The sequence below is a fragment of the Caretta caretta genome, chromosome 9 (assembly GCF_965140235.1).
Source record: "Caretta caretta isolate rCarCar2 chromosome 9, rCarCar1.hap1, whole genome shotgun sequence".
NCBI classification, from domain to species: Eukaryota; Metazoa; Chordata; order Testudines; family Cheloniidae; genus Caretta; species Caretta caretta.
Genome location: NC_134214.1, coordinates 66,943,020 through 66,965,293, shown reverse-complemented (window position 1 = coordinate 66,965,293; position 22,274 = coordinate 66,943,020). Strand labels below are relative to the sequence as shown.

At 40.5% G+C, this 22,274-nt stretch overlaps 1 protein-coding gene across 3 annotated transcripts in view; it reads left to right on the top strand.

The window, feature by feature from the left end:
* DIAPH2 (diaphanous related formin 2) overlaps positions 1–22,274 on the top strand; it is an 838,844-nt gene that overhangs the window by 605,067 nt on the left and 211,503 nt on the right. For all 3 annotated transcript variants that reach the window (XM_075132420.1, XM_075132419.1, XM_075132418.1), the window contains one exon: positions 9,610–9,773. In XM_075132420.1, coding sequence (XP_074988521.1) covers positions 9,610–9,773 — 164 coding nt within the window. The remainder of the gene's footprint in view (positions 1–9,609; positions 9,774–22,274) is intronic.

The window sequence follows — 22,274 nt, the reverse complement described above, 5'->3', positions numbered from 1 at the left end:
CGGGTGTTACAATATACACTGTAAGGAGAGCGATCACTTAAGATGAGCTAATACCAGCAGGAGAGCGGCGGGGGGGGGGGGGGGAGAGAAAACCTTTTGTAGTGATAATCAAAGTGGGCCATTTCCAGCAGTTGACAAGAACGTCTGAGGAACAGGCCGGGGGGGGGGGGGGGGGGAATAAACATGGGGAAATAGTTTTACTTTGTGTAATGAGTGGGAGTGGATGGGTATTGCTTGAAGTGGAGCTTAGGGACACGACTCAAAGAAGAAAGAGAATTTATTCACTGTGAAGGGTGTTCACCCCACACAGGAGTAGAAGAAATTAATGGGGGCCTCATGGGCCTGCCACACCCCAGAAAGGAGCAGTGGCCTAGAGAGGTGGCACATAGAGCAGCCAATCAGGGCCCAGCGGACTATTACAAAAGGAGCTGCAGGGCACAGCAGGGTCAGTTGCTGCAGAGAGCCCAAGGAGTGAGGACTGCGTTCCTAGCAGGCTATAGCAAGGGTAGCGCTTTGGACAAAGACGTTGCTGGCTGGGGCTAGGGAAACAAGAGGGAGCTCCTAGCTGGCTGCTGGGACTTGCTGACAGAATGCCTTGAGAACAGGTAGACGAAGGTGCTTGGGCCATGGGGAAGTGGCCCAGGGAATTGAAGCAGCATTGAACGAAGTTAAGGAGATGCAGCAAGAGGCTGCTATCTACGGGGTCCCTGGGTTGGGACCCAGAGTAGTGGGTGTGTGTGGGTCCCTTCCATTCACCACTGGGGAAGTGTCTTGAGTGGAGGACAGTGAAACCCACGCCCTGGAAGGAGGAAACACAGATGATGACATGACCAGAGAGCCAAGTCAGGAAAAAGATGTGTTTTTGGAGTGACACAGGTCCGCAAGCAGAGACGACGACAAGAGAGGCACCACCAAAACAGGGTGCACTGGCTGGCAGGCCTAATCCCCAGGACAGCCAGCAGGAGGCACCACCATGGGGAGTGAACTCTGTCACACTCGCCCTGTGCAATGCCTGAAGTTCTTGGAGATGTGTACCCCCCTATGGGTACTCCACTACCGTCCCTCCTTCCCCTCTGCTTTGGAGTTTCCTCCTGAGTGGAGAAGAAACTATGGGTGGTTTGCCCACATTGCCTGATGTAGCCTTGGAGCAGGAAACCAGCATATTGGCAGCACATGTGTGGGCCAGATGGACACTGCTCATGAAAATCTCTGATTGAAGGCAGGTGGGGTGCACCTGAAGTGGAGTGAGCACCCATGGGGGACATATCTTGAAGAACTACAGTTACTGCACAGGGTGAGTGTGACTCCTCTTTTTAAAAGTGAATAGTTGAGAGTTTCCCTTGAGGACAGGAGCTGGTTTTCTCAGTTGGTCTTTGAGTGTAGAGTACTTTTCTCATACTTTCTGAGAGCAGGGCTCAAGCTGAGCTTCTTTTATATTTTGAAGTGGTGAGGTCTTTTTTGTGCATTAAGCTGTAGTGGTGCACCAAAGGTGATTTTACTCTATCGTGTATATACAGTGCAAAAGTAGTTCCATTACTTGTATGGATAAACTGTTAATCAACAACTCATTTTAAGCCAGAACACAAAACAGAGATGGCATATTAACTTCAAGATGTGCAAGTGGCAGATCTATTTAAACCAAGAAAAAACTATTTATATTGGAAACTGCAGTTATGTCACAATTTAGAAATGACCCTTTGTTATGACGCAGAATAAAACTTTCTGAAAAACGGATTTTTTTCTTCACCTAGAGACAACACAACTGGTTAATCCACTACAGTTTTGGAGGCATAAACTTTGTCAGGTGATCAAATATGAAAATTCCATGCTGAGTTCAGATTTTGATGATCAACAGGTGGTACTGAGGGGTTCATGGTAATCCTTTAGTGGACGTACTAGACCCATACATTTTGCGGGGAGAGAGTCTTAACACTTGAATAGCAAAAGCGTTGCTGGTCCTGTTTAAAATGAATTACATGAAGCACAAAAGGGGCTTTGAATAGCAGTTGGTTTTCAATTATATTCATTCTTCTCTAAAATCTATATAGTTCATTATATGTTCTTTTTCTGGCTTTTTCTCTGTTTGTTTTATTGTCACTAATTATTCTGCTTGTATGTTGCAGCTCATATTAGTAAAAGAGAACCTGTGAAACCACAAAAATATTTAAATAGCTGGAAAGGAGTGATATAAAAACTCCAGAGCAAAGCTAGTAGGAGTTCAGGCTGAAACTCTAATCTAACATTGTGCACTGTCACACTTCTGAAACTTTTGTAATACTATGTCATTACAAAATATATCCAAAAGTAATGAATTTTTAGCTTGCCTTTTTGTTTCTGTGATTGTGATTTTCAGAAGAGCCAAACATTCACAGCTCCTGTTGAAGTCAATGAGAGATGCGGGCGCTCAGATCTTCTGGAAATCAGGCCTTACATTTATGTATATTACAAAAATTGATCCCCAATAAACATTCTACATTCTCTAGTTCAGCTGAGAACAGACTTCTACAATCAAATTGGAAAGCTTTGAAAAACAGACTTTATCTTGGAAATGTTGATAGTGTGCTATAATTAAACTTCATTATCTGAGATTTTGAATGTCCTGAGAGAGGGTACCATTGTCGGTACAGTGAGAATATCATTCAATTAAGAGTATGGAATACCTAATTGAATAATAACTTTAGCTATTACAAACTATGAAATCATTGCATGAAAATGACAGAAGCAGGTAGATGAATACTGACCTGCATATTTTCTCTCTTGCAGCCTTTAGCATTAAGGGAGAAAATGGTGGAGTGCTTCATCTTTACATTGTTATATAGCTCATAGACATATTTTGCTTGACCTTCACCTGATTATGATTTAGCAATCTACAGGTATAAAGAAAACTATTTCCTAACTCTGTTCCTAAGCTATACGAGTTTAAAGTATATTTTAGAAATAGCAAACGGGTCATCAGATATTCAAACCCGGCAACAACTCTCAAAGCTGTTTCATTATTAGGTTTCCTTAGGGAAACTGAAGTGTAATGACACACTTATTTTCCAGCATGGGGGTAGTCACTTTTCAGTTGTATAGCATTGTTTGCCATCAAATGGTGATAATGAAACAAATTGACAAAACACTGCCAAATGCAGAGTGGGGTGCTTAATATTTTTCACCTACTAACAGCACTGACATTGTATATGCTTCCTTTCCTAACTTGGCAGGGGAGGGGCAAGAGGAATGATGCCCAACCAGTCCCTGTACTGAGTTGTTTTCTTTATTTCCCCTCACCACAAAGCAGACATTTGGACATGTACAGGTCTTTAGTGGATCCATAAAGGCAGGTTTGCACAAATTCGCGAGAAACCCTCTGAAGATTTATTACAAAAAGTAGTATTTTCCATATTTAATAATGGTTCCATGTTTTCCTATGACCGTTCCAAAATATGTTTAAGGCATATATGTTCTGTACCGTGACAAGCCTTCAAACAGCAAGTACATTCTGAACATAATGAATGGGCAAATAGTGGATAAAAAATCAGACTTCTTTATTTTTGCCAGTGCTGCTTAGGAATCCCACACTGACTGTTGCTTACCTTTTCATCTCAATGCCAGTTTATTTACTCCGGTTAGCTCTTTGATTCTTTGTTTTCCAGGCAGTAGAGCGAGAACTTTGCCACAGCAGATATTTTAGGAGCAGGAAGTCTTGCACCTTACTTCCTCACAGACCTCAGTTTACCTCCTCAGTGGTGCTTTGCTTTTTACTGGGAATTGCATAGTTATCTGTAGTATAATGCCTCCTGCCCACCTCTGTTAAGATGCACTTATTCATATCTTCTTATAACCACAAACTTCAAAAAAACAAGTGTGAAAAGGAAAATCTCCCAATGGAATATATCTCTAACTTCATTCTTTTAATTCAGAGTCTCCTATAACAAGTAGCTATGAGGAGCTATCAGAGTAACTTTGTTTTTAATTGTTATTGCAGGGATGGGGTCTTCTGGGGCCTCTGCTGGGCTTCTTATTCCCCTTCTCCTCTTGCATTGGCTGGTCAGAGGGGGAAGGAAAGATGCTTGTACTCTGATCTCTGTTCATTGCACCACTTCACATTCCCAGCCAATGTGACCAAAATTCTGGTTGTTCTTTCTATCCCACCTCCAGTCTGTGGTGGCGAGAGGCAAATTACCAGATTTTTGTTTTGTTTAATTGCTGAGACAGACTTAGGGCATTGCAAATAGGTCGTATGTTTAGGTTTGAAATTGGTCAGATTCCTGATATCTTCAGGAAGGGAGTTCTGTGAACATGGACAGGCTACTGTGAAAGCTCTGTCTCCAGCTCTTGCCAATCTTTTACTTGCTTTGATTACCCCTGTCATTCTTTCAAATATGCAGTGTCAGGGTTACTGAAGATGTGGCAGCTCAGACCCAAATTGCAGAGAGATTTAGAAAACTAGGAACACGATCCTGAACTTGAAGTCGGCCTCCCCTCAAAGCTGGACCTTCAATTTTTGTTCTTTGAACTTGACTTCCTTATCCCCCTGTCTGATTTATGTATTATATGATAGAAACCAATAAACCCCAAGGCAGCAGAGGTCATTTTTACTACCACAGGCATATAGCGATTCAGAATCACACTTTGTGCTCACTGGGTGATAACTATTTTCTTATGTTTGACAGTATGCAATAGTGTGGCATGTATATCCATCAGTTGCTTAAGTTAGTGAGCTTCTTCAGGCCTTTGGTAAAATGCCAGCAAATGATAGTCATTTTGTAACTTTCCAAGTATGAAGCTCATTGACCAAATGACTGAACATTTCTTTTCACCAAATATTACTAGTTTTATAGAATGACATATTCTTAATACTGAGGATTCCTCGCCACGCTTTCCAACACATACTCTTCTTAAATTTAATTTGCTCCTCACAACTCCTTATATATAAGGCTAAGATTTTGTCATGGATATTTTTAGTAAAAATCATGGACGTGTCCTGGGCAATAAATAAAAATTCACAGAAGCCATGACCTGTCTGTGACTTTTACTGCTGCAGGTCCATGGTTTCCCCTGCCTCCGTGGTGGCTGGGAGCTGTGGGGTTCCCCCTGTGGAAGCTGGAAGTTTTGGGGGGGATCCCTCTTCCCATGGTGGCTGGGAACTGCAGGGTGACCATATTTCCCAAAGAGAAAATGGGACACCCCCAGCCACTCGCCCGAGGTGTCCCCCTCCCTCCACACAAGACTGTTGCCCATCACTGGAACCCTTGGAAGGGCCCCTCAGGAGTCTGTCAGCTGTCACTGGAACCTTGCAGGGAGCCCCCTGTCGCTGCTGTCGCCTGTCTCTGGAACCCTTCCAGAGTCCTGCAGCCCCTGGAGCTGAAGCAGAGAATGTCATGGCAGTCTCTGGAAGTCACAGATTCCGTGACTTCAGTGACCTCCGTGACATAAACGTAGCCTTACTTATATATCTTTCTGTGTCTAAACACTGACTTGTTTGCCTGTGTGTTGGTCTTCCATGTCAAAGTAACAAGAGGTTTCAGAGTAGCAGCCGTGTTAGTCTGTATTCGCAAAAAGAAAAGGAGTACTTGTGGCACCTTAGAGACTAACCAATTTATTTGAGCATAAGCTTTCGTGAGCTACATCCGACGAAGTGAGCTGTAGCTCACGAAAGCGTATGCTCAAATAAAAAAATAACAAGCGAATCAGACAGTACTTTTAATATGGCAGCTCAACTGATTAAAAATGAGCAGTTTCTCCGGAGGGAAAACACTAATGTAGCAGACACATGACATTTTAAAGTAAAATGTCCTAGTCAGCTGAATAATCTGTTAATGGAAGCTCCACTTGCCTACCTCTTAGAGCTTTGAGAGAGAACATTCTTCTTGTTTGGCTTGTTTAACTGAATGCTTATATTTGAGGTTACTTTAGAGTTATTTGGGGAGAAGTCATGCAATGAGTAATACTATATTATCTAATAACATGCATTGGGTTTTTTTCATTTCAATAACTGAACCTTTTATTTTATTTTCTGTCTGAAGGTTAAGTGTAGTTGAAAATTAGAAGGAAACAGATGGCTTTTAAATCATCTCGTTTATTATTGTTGTTTGTTATTATTCTAGACTAAAATAATGCAACTTCAAACCTTCTAATTTGGTGCTCAAAAATTCTCAAACTCTGATTTAAAAGCAGTTGCCATCTGTAGTAAGATGAAAACGAGAAAAGGAAGTAGAGTAAAGGGTGTATAAAATGCATATACTAAGCTCTTTTTCTGTGACCTAATAAAATAAAATTTTCAAAGCTTTACTGTGGATAATGTATGGAATGTTACATAGATGGTAATCAGATACTGTTGTGTTATTAGCTTGGTGGAGTATTTTCTAGCCTAAGAAATGAAACCGCTAATGAAACAAATACCCTCTTTTCCTAACATGCCCCAAAATAGAAATCATGTTCCTGTGGAACATGTGGAATTTGTCTAAAAACCTAGCAAAATCAAGGCTGAAAATTTAGCAAAGACCGCAGCAAAGACGGCAAAGCATCCATCAGCGGGGTAGCCGTGTTAGTCTGTATCCACAAAAACAATGAGGAGTCTGGTGGCACCTTAAAGACTAACAGATTTATTTGGGCATAAGCTTATATTATTCCCTCAATCCAGGAATGTGCCATTGCTGCCCACAAATGTGCTAGGCCCCGATGCATCATAAATGCCAGCCTCGTATTCGTTTGTGTATATCCTAATTTTCAGTGGAGACAGAGGTACTCCAAACCATGGTCCTATGTAAACTGAGAGTTTGTAGCCATCCAAGCTCCACTGTGGATAGATTGTGGACAACTGAATTGGAAAACAGTAGGCATTGCTGACATATATGTACCTAAAAAAAAGGTTCACAACCTCTAGTTTAGGGTTAGCATGGAAGTTTTTCCTATTTTTAAAATGTGATTAGTTCACACTACATTAAGATGCACCTTTTCCATCATCTTACTGATTATATTTTTTTTATGTCAATGGATTTTAGAAGCTAGCAGGAAAAAACATTATGTAGCACTCCACAAAACACAAAGAGCAACCTGAACATTTCAAGACCTTATAAAGAAAATCTTGGGTAGTTTAAGTTGTCTTAGTCATTTTTTGCTGATAAAAATTATACATAAATGTATAGGCAGGGCACGGTGGAACATAAGCACTAGAAGCAAAAAACTCACCATGGATATCCCATTTGCTTCTTTGATGTAGGGTTTTTTGTGCCCAGATTTCTGTTGTAAACAAACTTTGTGAGTGTCTCATCCACCTTGTAATCTAACCAATTTTCCTCTCTTTTTTGCTTTGTTTTGTAGATAATAGTGATTTTATTTTTTGTTTGTTTTTGGTAAGGAAACGTGCATTCTAGCATTTTGACGTACTGCTTATACCTCTAAAATATCTTGTCAGTGATAGAAAAAGAGGTTGTTATGTTTCTGATTGTACATTTGTGGAATTATTTTCTTCTGTAACACTTTATATACTGCATAACACTAAGGATTTTGACATTTAAAAATGTAGAAATTGCCAGGATTAGACCAAAAGAGTGTAGATGCTCCAAGTTGGACACAGTTTATCAGTAAATCCAGTTCTCATTTCAAACCTGTGAGTATCTCACTCATTAAGTTGTAGCAGTAATGTACATAGAGAAGGAAAATATATCTTTGATGTACCCGCAAGCTTTGTAGGGAATAAACCTTCCTTGGTTATTTCCCCTCCTTCCAAAAAATATTTGCATATGATTTACAGTAAAATTTGTCTTAAAAGCCACTGAAAGTCTTCAAAGAAAGATGAAACAGAATTGATATGTTTGAGATGATTTGGAAAAATAGGTTGCCTAGAAAGAGGTGGTCTCTCTTGCATGGACTTCTCCATGTTGTTCTTAGAATACTGTGTTTAAGTGAGGGGTTTGATACCCTCACTTAGTCACAAACAAGGAAAATTCAAGCAAAATATTAGAACTGTTTTCAATAGAGCATCTTTTCACGTTGGTATTGCATTGCATGAGGCTTCTAAGATTGCATAGGCTTTTGAGATATCACCCATACCTAAGTAAAATGGAAATGTTAAGAATAGAATTTCAGCCTGGATTCTCTTACCTTTTTTATTCATGGGTGTCACAACTCGATTACTTCTCTGTTGGATTGTTTGGTTTGTGGGTTGGGTGGTTTTTTTTATGTACAGCACAGCAATTTCATCAACTGAAGTTCTGGGTCAGAGGAACTTGTTTAACCATGGACTAACAGTTTTAAAGGTGGTGTGTGCCTGATCTTAAAACAAACAACAAAAGAGAGAAGTGTATTGAAGCTGTTAATAACCTTTGAGGAAAACAGTGGGGAAACTCTCTCTTAATTCTTCCCTTAATAACGTGTGTTTACAGTTAAATATTCTCAGATACGTTTTTCTGAAGATAGATTATATTGTGTTTACATATGAAATGACTTCCTTTCATGTGAAGTGATAGTTGTACCAAATTTCTAATGAAACCTATTGTGAAGGTCAAGTGGATCGCTACTTGATTTCTAGCCCCTCTTCAGTTACTAATAAGTCTGTGCAATATACTTCAGCATGCAACAGACTTGTGACATTTTAAACAACGGGCAGATACTGTGCATTCTTGAGTCCTATATACATCCCTACCATTTCATTCCCAATCTGCTTTTGAGGAGAGATTGACAATTTACATTTCATGTCTAATTCTTTGTTGTTTATATCACGCATGTTTTCTACCACATCCAGGGACAGTGTGTGTTTGTTTTTTGAATCTCTAACTTCAAGTGAATGACAGTGTCTTATTGACAGCTTCAGGGTTAATTTAAAGTATCAATTTTCACTAGCTATTTTTATGTTCATTGTTGTAAATGTTGCACATTTCAAGTAGTGATTCTCAAATGTAGTCCAGCAAGCCACTTCTGCCACAGTTGTAAAGCATCTAGTCTTTCTTTAGGCAGTAATGCTTCTCTTGTTATGCTTGATGCTTCCTGCTAGTCCAGAACTCTTTGGAGTTCAAGATGTTTTTTTTTAAATCAGCTAATCTTTAAAAGAAAAAAAAGTGAAAAATCTTCACCTCTCTGCACCCTAAATTGCTACTTTGTCTTTATTTTGGGGGTATTTCGTGTAAATTCAACAGTGTTCAAAATTGGAGCTATAATAAACACATAGAAGGATGTAATCAAACCGCAAAGTGAGAGATTAGTTCAATAGGTGGATATGGGCAATTAGATGCAATTCAGTGCAAATGGATATAAAATCCTACACCCATGGAGAGCACATGGACATTACAGAGGCAAAATGGGGCTCAGCAGTCATTGCATTATGGCAGGATTGTTTCATCTTGTCTCTAATACTGTCTGGTATTACTTTTTTCAGGTAACTAAGCAGTAGGATTTTCACCATTAAATGAGAGGCCATAACAAGGGGAAGTTTGCAAACCAATGATGAAATGTTCCTGAGTACATATAATTCTGCCTCACCCCCATAAAATCAGTAAATATCAGGTTGGATTATAGAGCAATATCAATTAAATGAGAATATAATTTAACTTTTGTGCTATTTTGTTGTTTGTTTTAACACTGAGATGGTTATATTTGCATGATCTTCCTTAACACAAACTTACAGCTTTGCTAAGAGTGCCCGAGACCAGTATGAAAAGTTGTCCAACATGCATAACAACATGACCAAGTTATATGAGAATTTGGGAGAGTACTTTACCTTTGATCCCAAAGCAACAAGTATAGAGGAATTTTTTGGTGATCTGAGCAACTTCCGAACTATGTTCTTGGTAAGTAAAGACTAACAAAATAGTGATACAACATTATTGTGTTTTGCTTCAAACTTTTCAGTGTTGTTTTTCCCCCAAGTGCTCATTGATAAAATAGACTGTGTGTTTTGATCCTATAACAGAGAATGACAGGTGTAAATCGACAGTTTAGAAACAGATTGAATTATTTTCTCATCGAGAGCTATTGATTTGCAGTCCCCTGGTCCAACTTGTTAGTTCACAATTCTTAAAAAATTACATTTGGATTTGATGGTTATTTAGGTATGCATATAAAATGTTCTTCTCCCTGTTTAAAAAACAAACTGAGGAAGAAAAAAACCACCCACATTTAACACATGTGCAAAAAAACTACATGAAATTGGGCAGGTCCATGTTTGAAAAATATTAAAATAAAAAATCTGTATGGTTGTCACTGGTGACGCCGACATTTGCATCATTCTGAAATCTAGAGACTAAGCTTTTTAGTAGAATATTGCAGTTTAGCAGGCAAGAAGATAGAAACCTTCAAAATAAGCTTTCTATCTCTGATTAAAGGAATCCCCCAGAGCTCCTTTGGGTCCTAAATTCTATTATTCCCAGCCAGCCAATGTGTCTGACTCGTATTTTTTTTTTTTTTTTAAGAAATTTTGTTTTTTCAAAATAACATGTAAGTAGGGAAGCAGGTAGGGAAAAGAGATGGACAGAACATCACACTGTGCCTCCAGGGAATAGTCAAATTGCCTTGACTTATCAGTACTACTTAGCCATTTACCACACAGCTAAAGCAAATAGATCCGTATTGCCAGAAACAAGCTTTAATTCTTTAACTATCAGGATTTTCAGTATAGTAGATGCAAACTGCTCTTAAAGCATAACTTTAGTACATAATTTAATTTTTTTAAACTTTAACTACAGCACATTTTAATTATTTGTAATACAGTTAAAATTGTTCATTTTCCTAAGTCATTTATGCAATGCTGCTATAATAGGACATTACCACTAGCACATCAGTATAAAGATTGGTCATGGACAAAAGCAAGTGTAATGAGATATATCCGTGCATCTATTTTTCCTGAAATCCCATACTAAAATTTTCAAATGTGGCAGCTTAAATTTGGGCAGCTGAAATAAGTAATTCTACCCAAATAATACAATAGCTAGGGAAAAATTAGCTGATCTGGAGATTGTATTCAGATGAACAAGATTAAGCATTATGGCCAAAATCTGTCCTCAGATGTATGTATGTAACTCCCATGAAAGTATATAGGACTTCACTGAATATTTGCCCTTGCATTTCCTAGAAGTCACATTACAGTGGGAAATCCCATTTTTATTTTGCTTAAACCCTACTACTTAATCTTCCTTCAGACTTACTGGATATTTAGACATAGAATGTCTTTTTACTCTTCAGTGCTTAACGGTGAATTTCTGGAAAATACATTATAACTGGTTTGGACTTTTATTCTTCAGATGTTTTAAACCAAGTGGCTAGTTTTACAAAAGCATGTGGCTTTTGAGGGGACTCTACCACTAGTGGGAAGAAAAATTTGTGATATTTGTGTTTTCAGTTGGGAGAAGAGAGAACTAAAATAAGATGTTCTAAACTCTGCCAAGAATAAAAATGTAAAAAATTGTGACCTTTCCAACTGAACTGAATATATAAAAAGAACTATTCTATAGCTTCACTAATCCAGGAGGAGCTGAAAATGTCATTAATTCATGTATAAAATGTGGTTCTTCCCTGAAGAGTAATTCTGTAAGAATCTTATTTTGGAGTTCCATGTTTTTCTCACTGATATCAAAGGTGTTCATTTTGCAAGAAAAAGATATCTCAAATATAACCCCTATAAACTCCCCACGTGATCATAGAGTTGAGCTGGGGTCTTTCCTTCTCAGTCGTCATTTCTAGTAATAAAGACTCAGCAAGCCTCAGACTTGGCCTGCATTTACACTCGTTCTATCTCACTTCTCAAATTATGAATCCTCCTGTCTCCCCCCATAACACCTGTGGGAAACACATTTTCTTCAGTAGTTTTGATTTGATGATGATGGTAATAAATGGAGTAGAGTCCAGCTCACTCCATCTTGGCAACGCTGGCTGTAAAATGCTAATATGGTAAGAAGCAATAATAAAAGGCACTTTTGTTCCTGAAATCAGCAGATCTGCCTGTAAATGTACCCATGTGCAGGAAGCAGATCTATTTAGTATAAATGTGCATTTGTACACATCCATTTTTCAGAGTAATATGGCACTTTATAAAAAGAAATGACTGCAAAACCGTTGTGTATTCAGTTGTTAATTTTATCCAGTACACTTTTTCTTTTCCTGTTTTGCCAGTCTGCATTAACTTAACACCATTACTAATAACGTTGCATTTATTAATGAATAATTAAAATACAGTATATGTGTATTATATTATAACTACTGTAAACAAATTTGAGAGGAAGCAAAAAAAAAAGTTACATTTATATCTATGGAAAGAGAGAGACTGCATAACTCATGACAAAGGTGTAAAATGAAGAGAAAGACCTCATATTTTTTTAAAAAGCCATAGTGAGTGATCATTTCTGTGTGGAAGTCACTTTAAAAGGGAATAATGAAGAGCGAAGAGACAAAAATACCAACTGAAAATAAGTCTTTGTTTCATTCAGGTTAATGACAAAGCTACTATTGACTTGATTGCAGGCTGAATTTCACCCCTAGTGCCACATCCTGCATTCTCTGCTCACCCAAAACTCCCATTGATTCTAAATGCAGGATTTAGCTTACTTTACAACAGCATTTTAGATATTTTGTAGTCTTAACCACATAGGAAATATGTATTCTGTGTTGTAATTGAAATAAAAAAGTATATTGTTTTTATTACAAATATTTACACTGTAAAAATGATAAAAGAAATAGTATTTGTCAATTCACTTCATTCAAGTACTGTAGTGCAATCTTTGTCATGAAAGTGCAACTTACAAATGTAGATATATTTTGTTTTATAACTCAAAACACTCAAAAACAAAACAATGTAAAACTTCAGAACCTACAAATCCACTCAGTCCTACTTCTCGTTCAGCCAATCACGAAGACAAACAGTTTGTGTACATTTATAGGAGATAATGCTGCTCTCTTCTTATTTACAATGTCACCAGAAAGTGAGAACAGGCATTCACATGGCACTTTTGTAGCCAGTATTGCAAGGTATTTACATACCAGATCTGCTGAACATTCGTATGCCCCTTCATGCTTCGGCCACCATTCCAAAAGACATGCTTCCATGCTGATGATGCTCATTAAAAAAAAAATGTTTTAATTAAATTTGTGACTGAACTCCTTGGGGGAGAATTGTATGTCTCCTCCTCTGTTTCACCCATATTCTGCCGTATATTTCATGTTATAGCAGTCTGATGATGATCCAGCACATGTTGGTCATTTTAAGAACACTTTCCCTGCAGATTTCACAAAACGCAAAGAAGGTACCAATGTGAAATTTCTAAAGATAACTACAACACCACTTGATTCAAGGTTTAAGAATCTGAAGTGCCTTCCAAAATCTCAGAGGGACGAGGTATGCAGCATGCTTTCAGAAATCTTAAAAAAGCAACACTCCATTGCAGAAACTACAGAACCCTAAAAAAAGAAACTCAGCCTTCTGCTTGTGGCATCTTACCCAGATAATGAAAATGAACATGCATCGCTTTGCAGTGCTTTGGATTGTTATTGAGCAGAACCCGTCATCAGCATGGATGCATGTCCCCTGGAATGGTCGTTGAACCTGAAGGGACATATGAATCTTTAGTGCATGTGGCATGTAAATATCTTGCAACGCTGGCTACAAAGTGCCATGGGAACGCCTGTTCTCACTTTCAGGTGACATTGCAAACAAGAAGCAGGCAGCATTATCTCCTGCAAATGTAAACAAACTTGTTTGTATGAGCGTTTTGCTGAACAAGAAGTAGGACTGAGTGGACTTGCAGGCTCTAAAATTGTACATTGCTTTATTTTTGAATGCAGTTTTTTGTACATAATTTTGCATTTGTAAGTTCAACTTTCTCGATAGAGATTGCACTATAGTACTTGTATTTGGTGAATCGAAAAATACGATTTCTTTTTTTTTACAGTGCAAATACTTGTAATCAAAAATAAATATAAAATGAGCACTGTACACTTTCTATTCTGTGATATAATTTAAATCAATATATTTGAAACTATAGAAAACATCCAAAAATATGTAAATGGTATTCTATTATTGTTTAACAGTGTGGTTAATTTTTTTTTAATCTCTTGACAGCCCTATTTATTTATTTATCCCAATTTCACTATAATTCTTTGATTGACTTTATATACATGTGTATAATTCACACATTTGCAAATGACAGGTTTCAGAGGAACAGCCGTGTTAGTCTGTATTCGCAAAAAGAAAAGGAGTACTTGTGGCACCTTAGTTAGTCTCTAAGGTGCCACAAGTACTCCTTTACATTTGCAAATGTTTCTCCTTGAATACAAAAAATAAAAACTGTGCAGACTATTTTAATCACTTACTTTGGCAGACATTTTATACTTGCTCTATATGCACTATGTTCCCTTTAAACATGATTCTGCCCTCAAATTTGTGCACACAAATCTTTGTGAGTATTTCTAAGGCAATATTTGACCTTAACAATTTACCATAAATATAAACCTCACCTGTTTCATAATTGTATTAGATGTCCAGTGTAAAAACCAACAGTATTATATTGGAATGCTAAAGTCAGGTTTTATGGATTTTTCCTTTAAATATAATAATAAATAAAATAAATAATAAATAAAAACTAAAGCAATGCCTATAGGCCAACCAAGAACAGGACACTTTTGTGCTGGACACTGTATGAACATGAAGTAATAGACAATACCTTCCCCAGTGAGCTTAGGGCACTATTTTTAAAGGGAATTTGGCACCTAATGGGAGTTAGGTGCATATTCTATGTAAAAATCTGGTCCTTTAAGGATTGTCTAGAAAGACATTTAGTCCGTAGCAAATTGGGGTAAAGTTTCCATCTGGATGCTCTTGCTTTGCACTCACAGTTCCTTAGTGTACTTTGATCTACCCTGCTTTGAAATGGAAGTAGATTGAACTGCAGCATGGGGCATGGGTCACTTGAAGTTTTAAACTAGTGTAAATGGTGGATTCTCCGTACCTTGAAGACTTTAAATCATTATTTGAGACTTCATTGACACAATGAGAGGTTAGGGATCCAGTAAAGGAGTGAGTAGGGGAGGTTCTGTGGCCTACAATGTGAAGGAGTTCAGACTAGATCAGGGATCGCCAACCTTTGGCACACGCCACACTAGGGAAAGCTGCTGGCAGGCCGGGACAGTTTGTTTATCTGCAGCGTCCACAGGTTCGGCCGATCACAGCTCCAACTGGCCATGGATTGCTGTCCCAGGCCGATGGCGGCTGCAGGAAGCAGCATGGGCCGAGGGATGTGCTGGCCACCTTCCCGCAGCCCCCATTGGCCTGGGACAGCAAACTGTGGCCAGTGGGAGCTGCGATCGGCCGAACCTGCAGACGCTGCAGGTAAACAAACTGTCCCAGCCCGCCAGCTGATTTCCCTGGTGGGTCACATGCCAAAGGTTGCCGATACCTGGACTAGATGATCATGATGATCCCTTCTGACCTTAAAGTCTACGAGTCTATGAACTGTTTGTGTGTGGCAGCAGAGTCCAGATGGACATTTAGTGTGCAGCATGCTAATACAGGATAGATTTACACCCCAATTTGCTGCAAACTGTGTATGTCTCTGTAGACAAGCTCTAAATCTAAAGAGAGAAGAGAGATGAAGATTAGGGAGGAAAGGATGTAACACAAGCAGAATTAACACTGATAGTTAACTAACATCATGTTAGTTTCATGATTTTTTGGGATTTGGGGCTTGGAGAGCTTGTTGTTTAAATCCTTTGGTGGGATTGTATTGGAAGAGAATTAGCTAAATGGAAAGAAAAAGAAAAAGAGAGGGGCCATAAAAGGGAAGGAGGATAGGGCAAGTGAGAGAAGGCAAGGACGGGAGCATGGAGGAGAGGTGGAGCAAGGCTGAGGTGAAGACTGAATGGAAGGGGGTTGGAGTAAACAGCCAATCTGCACAGGAGAGAGAATCACAGAAATGCATGGCTGGAAGGGACCTCAAGGTCATCTAGTCCATCCCCCGTGCTGAGGCAGGATTAAGAATACCTAAACCATCTCTGACAGGCATTTGTGTAACCTTTTCTTAAAAACCTGTAATGACAGCAATTTGACCACTCCTTTAATATCCTGTTTTAATTCTTAACTATTTTTATAGTTAGATTTTTTTTTCCTGATATCTACCCTAAATCTCCCTGGCTGCAAACCTAGCTGATTTCTTCTTGTTGTACCCTCATTGGGCATGGAGAACAAGTGATCACCATTCTCTTTATAACAATATTTTACATATTTGAAGTCTGTTACTATTCCCCCTCAGCTTTCTCCTCTCAACTAAACATGCCCAGTTCTTTCAACGTTTCCTCATGTGTAATGCTTCCTAAACCTCTTTTGTTTTTGTTGTTCTTGGTTTCCTCTAGGTTCTTTCCAGGTTATTCACATCTTTCTTAAAGTGAAGAGTCTGAAACTGGACACAGTACAACATCTGAGGCTTCGCTAGTGCCACGTCGAGCAAAAAATTAGTTCTTGTCCCTTACATGCAACACTCGTGTTAGTACATCCCAGAATGACATTTGTTCTTTTTTGCAACAGCATAATGTTGTTGACTTATATTCAATTTGTGTCCCTCCCCACTCTGAACTCTAGGATACAGATGTGGGGACCCGCATGAAAGACCCCCAGGCTTATTTCTACTCGCTTAGGTTAAAAACTTCCCCAAGGCACAAATCCTTCCTTGTCCTTGATGGGTAATGCTGCCACCACCAAGTGAGTTAAACAAAGATTCAGGAAAAAGACCACTCCGAGTTCCTGTTCCCTAAAATTCCTCTTCAAACCTCTTCATCTCCTTTCCTGGGGAGACTTGAAAATAATATACCAACCAAATAAGTAAACCAGATTCTTAAAAAAACAGAACTTTATTGTAAAGAAAAAAAATTAAAAGAAGCACCTCTGTAAAATCAGGATGGAAGGTAACTTACAGGGTAATTAGATTCAAAACACAGAGGAGTCCCCTCTAGGCAAAACTTTAAAGTTACAAAAAGCAGTGATAAACCACCTCCTAAGCATAGGGAAAATTCATAAGCTAAAAACAAAAGATAATCTAACGCACCTTGCCTTATTTACTTACTCTTTTTGCAATATTGAGACTCATTTTAGGATGATTTTAGGAGAAGGAGTTTTCTGACCTGATGTTTCTCTGCTTCCCCAGAGAACACACACAACAAAAAACTCAAACAAAGCCTTTCTCCCCTCCCCCCAGATTTGAAAGTATCCTCTTTCCCCATTGGTCCTTTTGGTTAGGGGCTAACCAGTTTATTTGAGCTTCTTAACCCCTTACAGGTAAGGAGGAATTCTAGGCTACCTTTAGCTATATGGTTATGACAATTTGTGATCCATTATAATACCCGGATCCTTTTCTGCTGGAGTGCTGCCTAAGCAGTTATTCCCCATTTTGTAGTTGTGCATTTGATTTGTCTTTCCTAAACACAGTGGTTTGGCAATGGCCTTTATTGAATTTCATCATCTTGATTTCTGACCAATTCTCCAGTTTATCAAGATCATTTTGAATTGTAATCTTGTCCTCCGAAGTGCTTGTAACCTCTTCCAGCTTTGTGTCATCTCCTCTCTATTATTCAAGTTGTTATAAGAACAGTCAGGGTCAAAACTGTGCAAAACAGTCTGATGATATCAGTGTCAGACAACCCTGGCTTAAACTGTACACAGCACTCTAATGTCATCATCGGACAACTGCTGCTTAAACTGCTTCTTCATCTGCTCCTGCCAGCTCAAGTCTCTGGCTGCCTCCTCTCTTCAGTTTCTTCCCTTCTTTCCTCAAGACCACATATGGGGAGTTAAAGTAAGTTGCTTCATGGATACTATTGCCCCCAGAAAAGGGAGAAGGGTTCTCCAGAGTTCTAGATCTGCAAGGCACTTCAATTTGTAAATATATTGTGCGATATGTCCTGCTAGTGTTCTATGTTTGTTTAGAGATCTGGATATCTATATCTTTTCATAAACACTCAAAAATACATATATTTATTTGTAGATTTTGTTGCAGTGTGGCGGGAGTGTAGTGAACTGAGAATTTACTTGAAATCAAAGTTTTTCCCAGACTCTTCTCAGATTTATAAACTTCAGACTGCACCATTAAACTTTCACTTTTAAGTGAAGAGTCGTTTGGCTAAAGGATAAGGCTATGGAAATACCTTGATGGGTGAGATTAGAAGACAGTAATAAATGATTTATTTGCCTTGTGCCACTCGGCTCTTCCTTCTTCAGACATCTCAATAAGAATAAGGATTAAATACATGTGGCCGAAATTTTTGTTAAACAATTTAAAACCTGAGACTTAACTTGTTACCCAGCAAATAAGTCCTCATGATCCAGGGTACTGTTGTAGGTCCTAGTGCCTACAGTGCCAGCTGTGTCATCCTCCTCTTTCTTCCCAGTGCGCAGATATGCGTGCAGGCAGAAACACACACCAGTTGGGATATCCCCCTTGGGCCACAGCTGGAGAAGGAAATGGGTGCTCTGGAGATGGTGCCCCATTTCTGTGCCCAGTACTAAGGCATATCCCTTGAGGTGTTCACATCACTATCTATATGTTCCATCCAGTTATCCAGTTCAAGCCCAGATTTTTTTATTAGCAGCCTCCTTACATTACCAACATTCAGTGAACGTTCGGCGACTGTCCGCACTCCCCAAAACCCTAGCCACCTATCAAGAGGTCTGCAGAGATGTACTGAGAGAGACAAAAAGCTGTTCTTCTTCAAGTGCTGTCCCTTGAGTGCTCCACTTTAGGTGTTTGTGTGCCCCAGCGCTCGTAATCAGAGATTTGTAGTGGCAGTGCCTGGTTGGGTCGCACATGCGCAGTCCCTGTCTTGTACTGCTTTGAGCAGTTAACCGGCGCTGTGCGACCAAAACCCCTCTCCCCCCGCAGTTCCTTCTCTACCGCCTTTGGCTTTGAGGTGGAGCACTTAGCAGTGCCTCGCTACTTAGTTCTTCTAGCCTATTTACTACCATCATTTAGTTAGGATAGTTAGTGAATTAGTTTCTCTTTGTCCCTGTTGCCTCGTTTAAAAAAAAAACATAAGCAAAAGAAAGTATGTATTTTTATTATTATTATTTGTTACAAGCTAAGTTTCAGTTGACCCTTTAGAATAGTTAGCCTCTCTGGGGGCAAAAGCCTTTCCTGATGGGAATGCCTGGTTCTCCAGGCTTTAAACATTGCCTCACCTGCAGTCTGTCCATACCAGTTTCAGATGGATACGCGCAGTGTGTTCGCTGCCTAGGAGAAACACACATAACACAGAAATGTCCTCATTGCCACAAGTTAACTGCTTGAACAAGAAAGGCTAGAGACTTAAAACTAAAACACCTTCTCATGGAGAAGTGTCTCAGACCGGTATCTGAGCCTGAAGCCCGGACCCCACCTGGACAAGCCTCGTGAACCATGGCTTCGCGAACCAAGGGTCCCTCCTCCACCACCCAGGCGTCTGATTACCCTATTAAAAAAGTGTCCAAAAAGCAGGTAGTCATATCCCTGATGCAGGAATCGGCCAAGAAGTGCCGTTAAGAAAACGTCAAACAGCATCAGCACTGACCACACTGGTTGTGCCAGTAGCCAAGATAGCATGACCATCTGGCACTGCCGGTACCCCGAGAGCTAAGGGCTCTAAAAGAGCCAGCTCAGATACAGGCGCCATGGGGAAATCAAAACCCCATGCCTCAACTCCAATGCATCCAAAGCCGCTATCAGCACACAGTGGCATGGCACTGGTGCACACTGTGACTAACTCTTCAACTGCATGCCCTCCACTGCATGCCCAGTGCACCCACCAGCACAGCCTGTGGTGCCAACATATACACCATAGCTCCCAGCACTGACTGTCATGCAGCCTCCAGTATAGATGATGCAGACACCACAGCAGTTCCTAAGGCACAAAGAACTCTTAATCCAGTTCTACATGTGACTGTCCCATTTTCGGCACCGACGTGTCCCCGGCACATTCTGCACCGAGTCTTCTTACGACTCCATCACGCTCCGCTCCACCTTTTTTGAGCGATGAGGAGGACGACAAAGAAGGGCAAATAGACTCCCCTCGAAAATCTCCTGCCCACCATGAGCCATCCAAAATGGGCCCCCTCAGGGGGTGTATTATACTGATCCCAGACATCCACAATGGTACAGCCAACCCTGGGGCTCACCTATGTCCCTTTCACCCCAGTGAACATACTGGAATCTGTGGGCAACATACCCCACACAACAGGGATTGCCTACCACATCCAGACTAAGCACACACCAATCGCCTGCACCTTCAGTACCTGGATCTTTGGAACCAGCAGGGAAAGGAGATGAAGAGGAGGAAGAACCCTGAGACCAGGGCACTACATACTCACCTGTCATCATCCTCCACAGATGACATGCTGCCTCCTCCCCCTAATATCAGGGCTGATTTCAAACAATTCCAGGACCTATTTAAAAGGATGGCGAGTTTTCTGGACATCTCTGTGGAAGAGGTAAAGGTGCAGGGGTCAAAGTAACTTAAAGGACTTACCGGTATGCCGGAGTCCTGAGCGGGGGGGAAGGGGGGCCGGGGCCTCAACCGAAAGGGGCAGGGCCTTTAAATCCCCGGGCCCTTTAAATCTGCTCAGGACTCCGGCGTACCGGCTTCCCCAGGCCGGCGATTTAAAGGGCCTGGGGTTCCCGGCCCTTTAAATTGCTGCCAGAGCGCTGGGGCTCAGGCTGCAATTTAAAGCCCCGGGCCCTTTAAATCGCCACTCCGGGGCTTTAAATCGCCGGCCTGGGGAAGCCGGTACAATCGGACTGGACCAGCTTACTTTCACCTCTGTCCATGGGACAAAGCACAAACTAGTGGACATTTTGAATACATCCTCTTCTTCCCAAATCTATTTACCTATGAACTATACAATAATGGAACCTGTCAAAAGCATTTGGCAGACCTCTGCAACTGCTCCTCCAACCCGCAAGAGGTCTGACAAAAAATATTTTATGCCAGCCTAGGACACAGAGTTCCTCTTCTCCCATCCAACACCCAATTCACTGATAATCAATGCAGACCATGAATGTGGCAGACAACAGCAGCCCAAGAAAACACCTTATGATAAGGACTGGAAAAGTCTCGACCTTTTTGGCCACCAGGCTTACATCTCTGGATAGCCAGTTATGAGGCCTTTCTGGCAAAGTATGATTACAACAATTACACGAAGTTTTCCAAATTTATTGACTTTATTTATGAAGGTATAAAAGAAGAATTGATAGCACTTGTATCAGAGGGACAGCTCATCTCTAGAACAACTCTCCAAGCTGCACTGGACTCTGTGGATTCAGTGGCGACCACAGTGGTGATGAGAAGGGCCTCATGGCTCCATCTCTCCGACTTCCTTAGGGAAATGCAATCCATAGTCAAAGACTGACGATTCTCTCCGTACACTGAAAGATTCACAGTCAACACTCCGATCTCTAGATCCAAGAAAAGACTGGAGTTACTATGCCGCAGTGCATATTCACAACAACAATGGCAGTACGAGTCACAGGATCGCAAATAGAGGCTATCAAGGAGAGGACAGCCTACTCCTCCAGCAGCTGCTTTGCAGCCATCGACGGGGGGGGGCAAAAAATTTGAAGCCTTGGTCGAGGGCCGAAGAACCCCATGCCTTTTTGTGCTGAAGACGTCTACTCTCTCCTGAGCATTCAGAGATTGCCTAGTTCCATTTTATCCAATCTGGAAAACCATCACATCCACCAGATGCATGCTAGAAATCATACAAACTAGTTACACCATCCCTTTTCTTTTCAAACCCCCTACACACCCTCCCTCCCTGTCTCTCTTCAGGGATCCCTCTCACAAACATCTACTGCGTCAGGAGGTTATCCACCTCATACATCTACGAGCAGTAGAACCCATTCCAACAAGACACAAATGGAGGGTATTTTATTTCCACTATTTTCTCACAAAGAAAAAGTCAGGCAGGTGGAGACCCATACTCGATCAGGACCATGAGTGAGAGCTCAACAACAACTACACAACGACACATATTTCAAGAGTGGGGTTACCAACAATAGACCTCTCTGCAACCGTGTGAAATACCAAATGCCCCAGGTTTTGCTCCAGGGCAGGTCTTAGTACACATTCTCTCGGCGACACCTTTCTCATCGAGTGGAATGCTCTCCTCTTATATGCCTACCCTCCTCCTGGCTCAAGTGATCCATAAGATCAGGCAGGGCAGAGCCACAGTAATCCTAATAGCCCCCACATGGCCCTGACAAATCTAGTATCCTTACCTTCTCCCGCTGGCAGTGCATCCACCACACATGCTCCCGCTTCTGCCTCAACTGCTGTCCCAGCATGCAGAT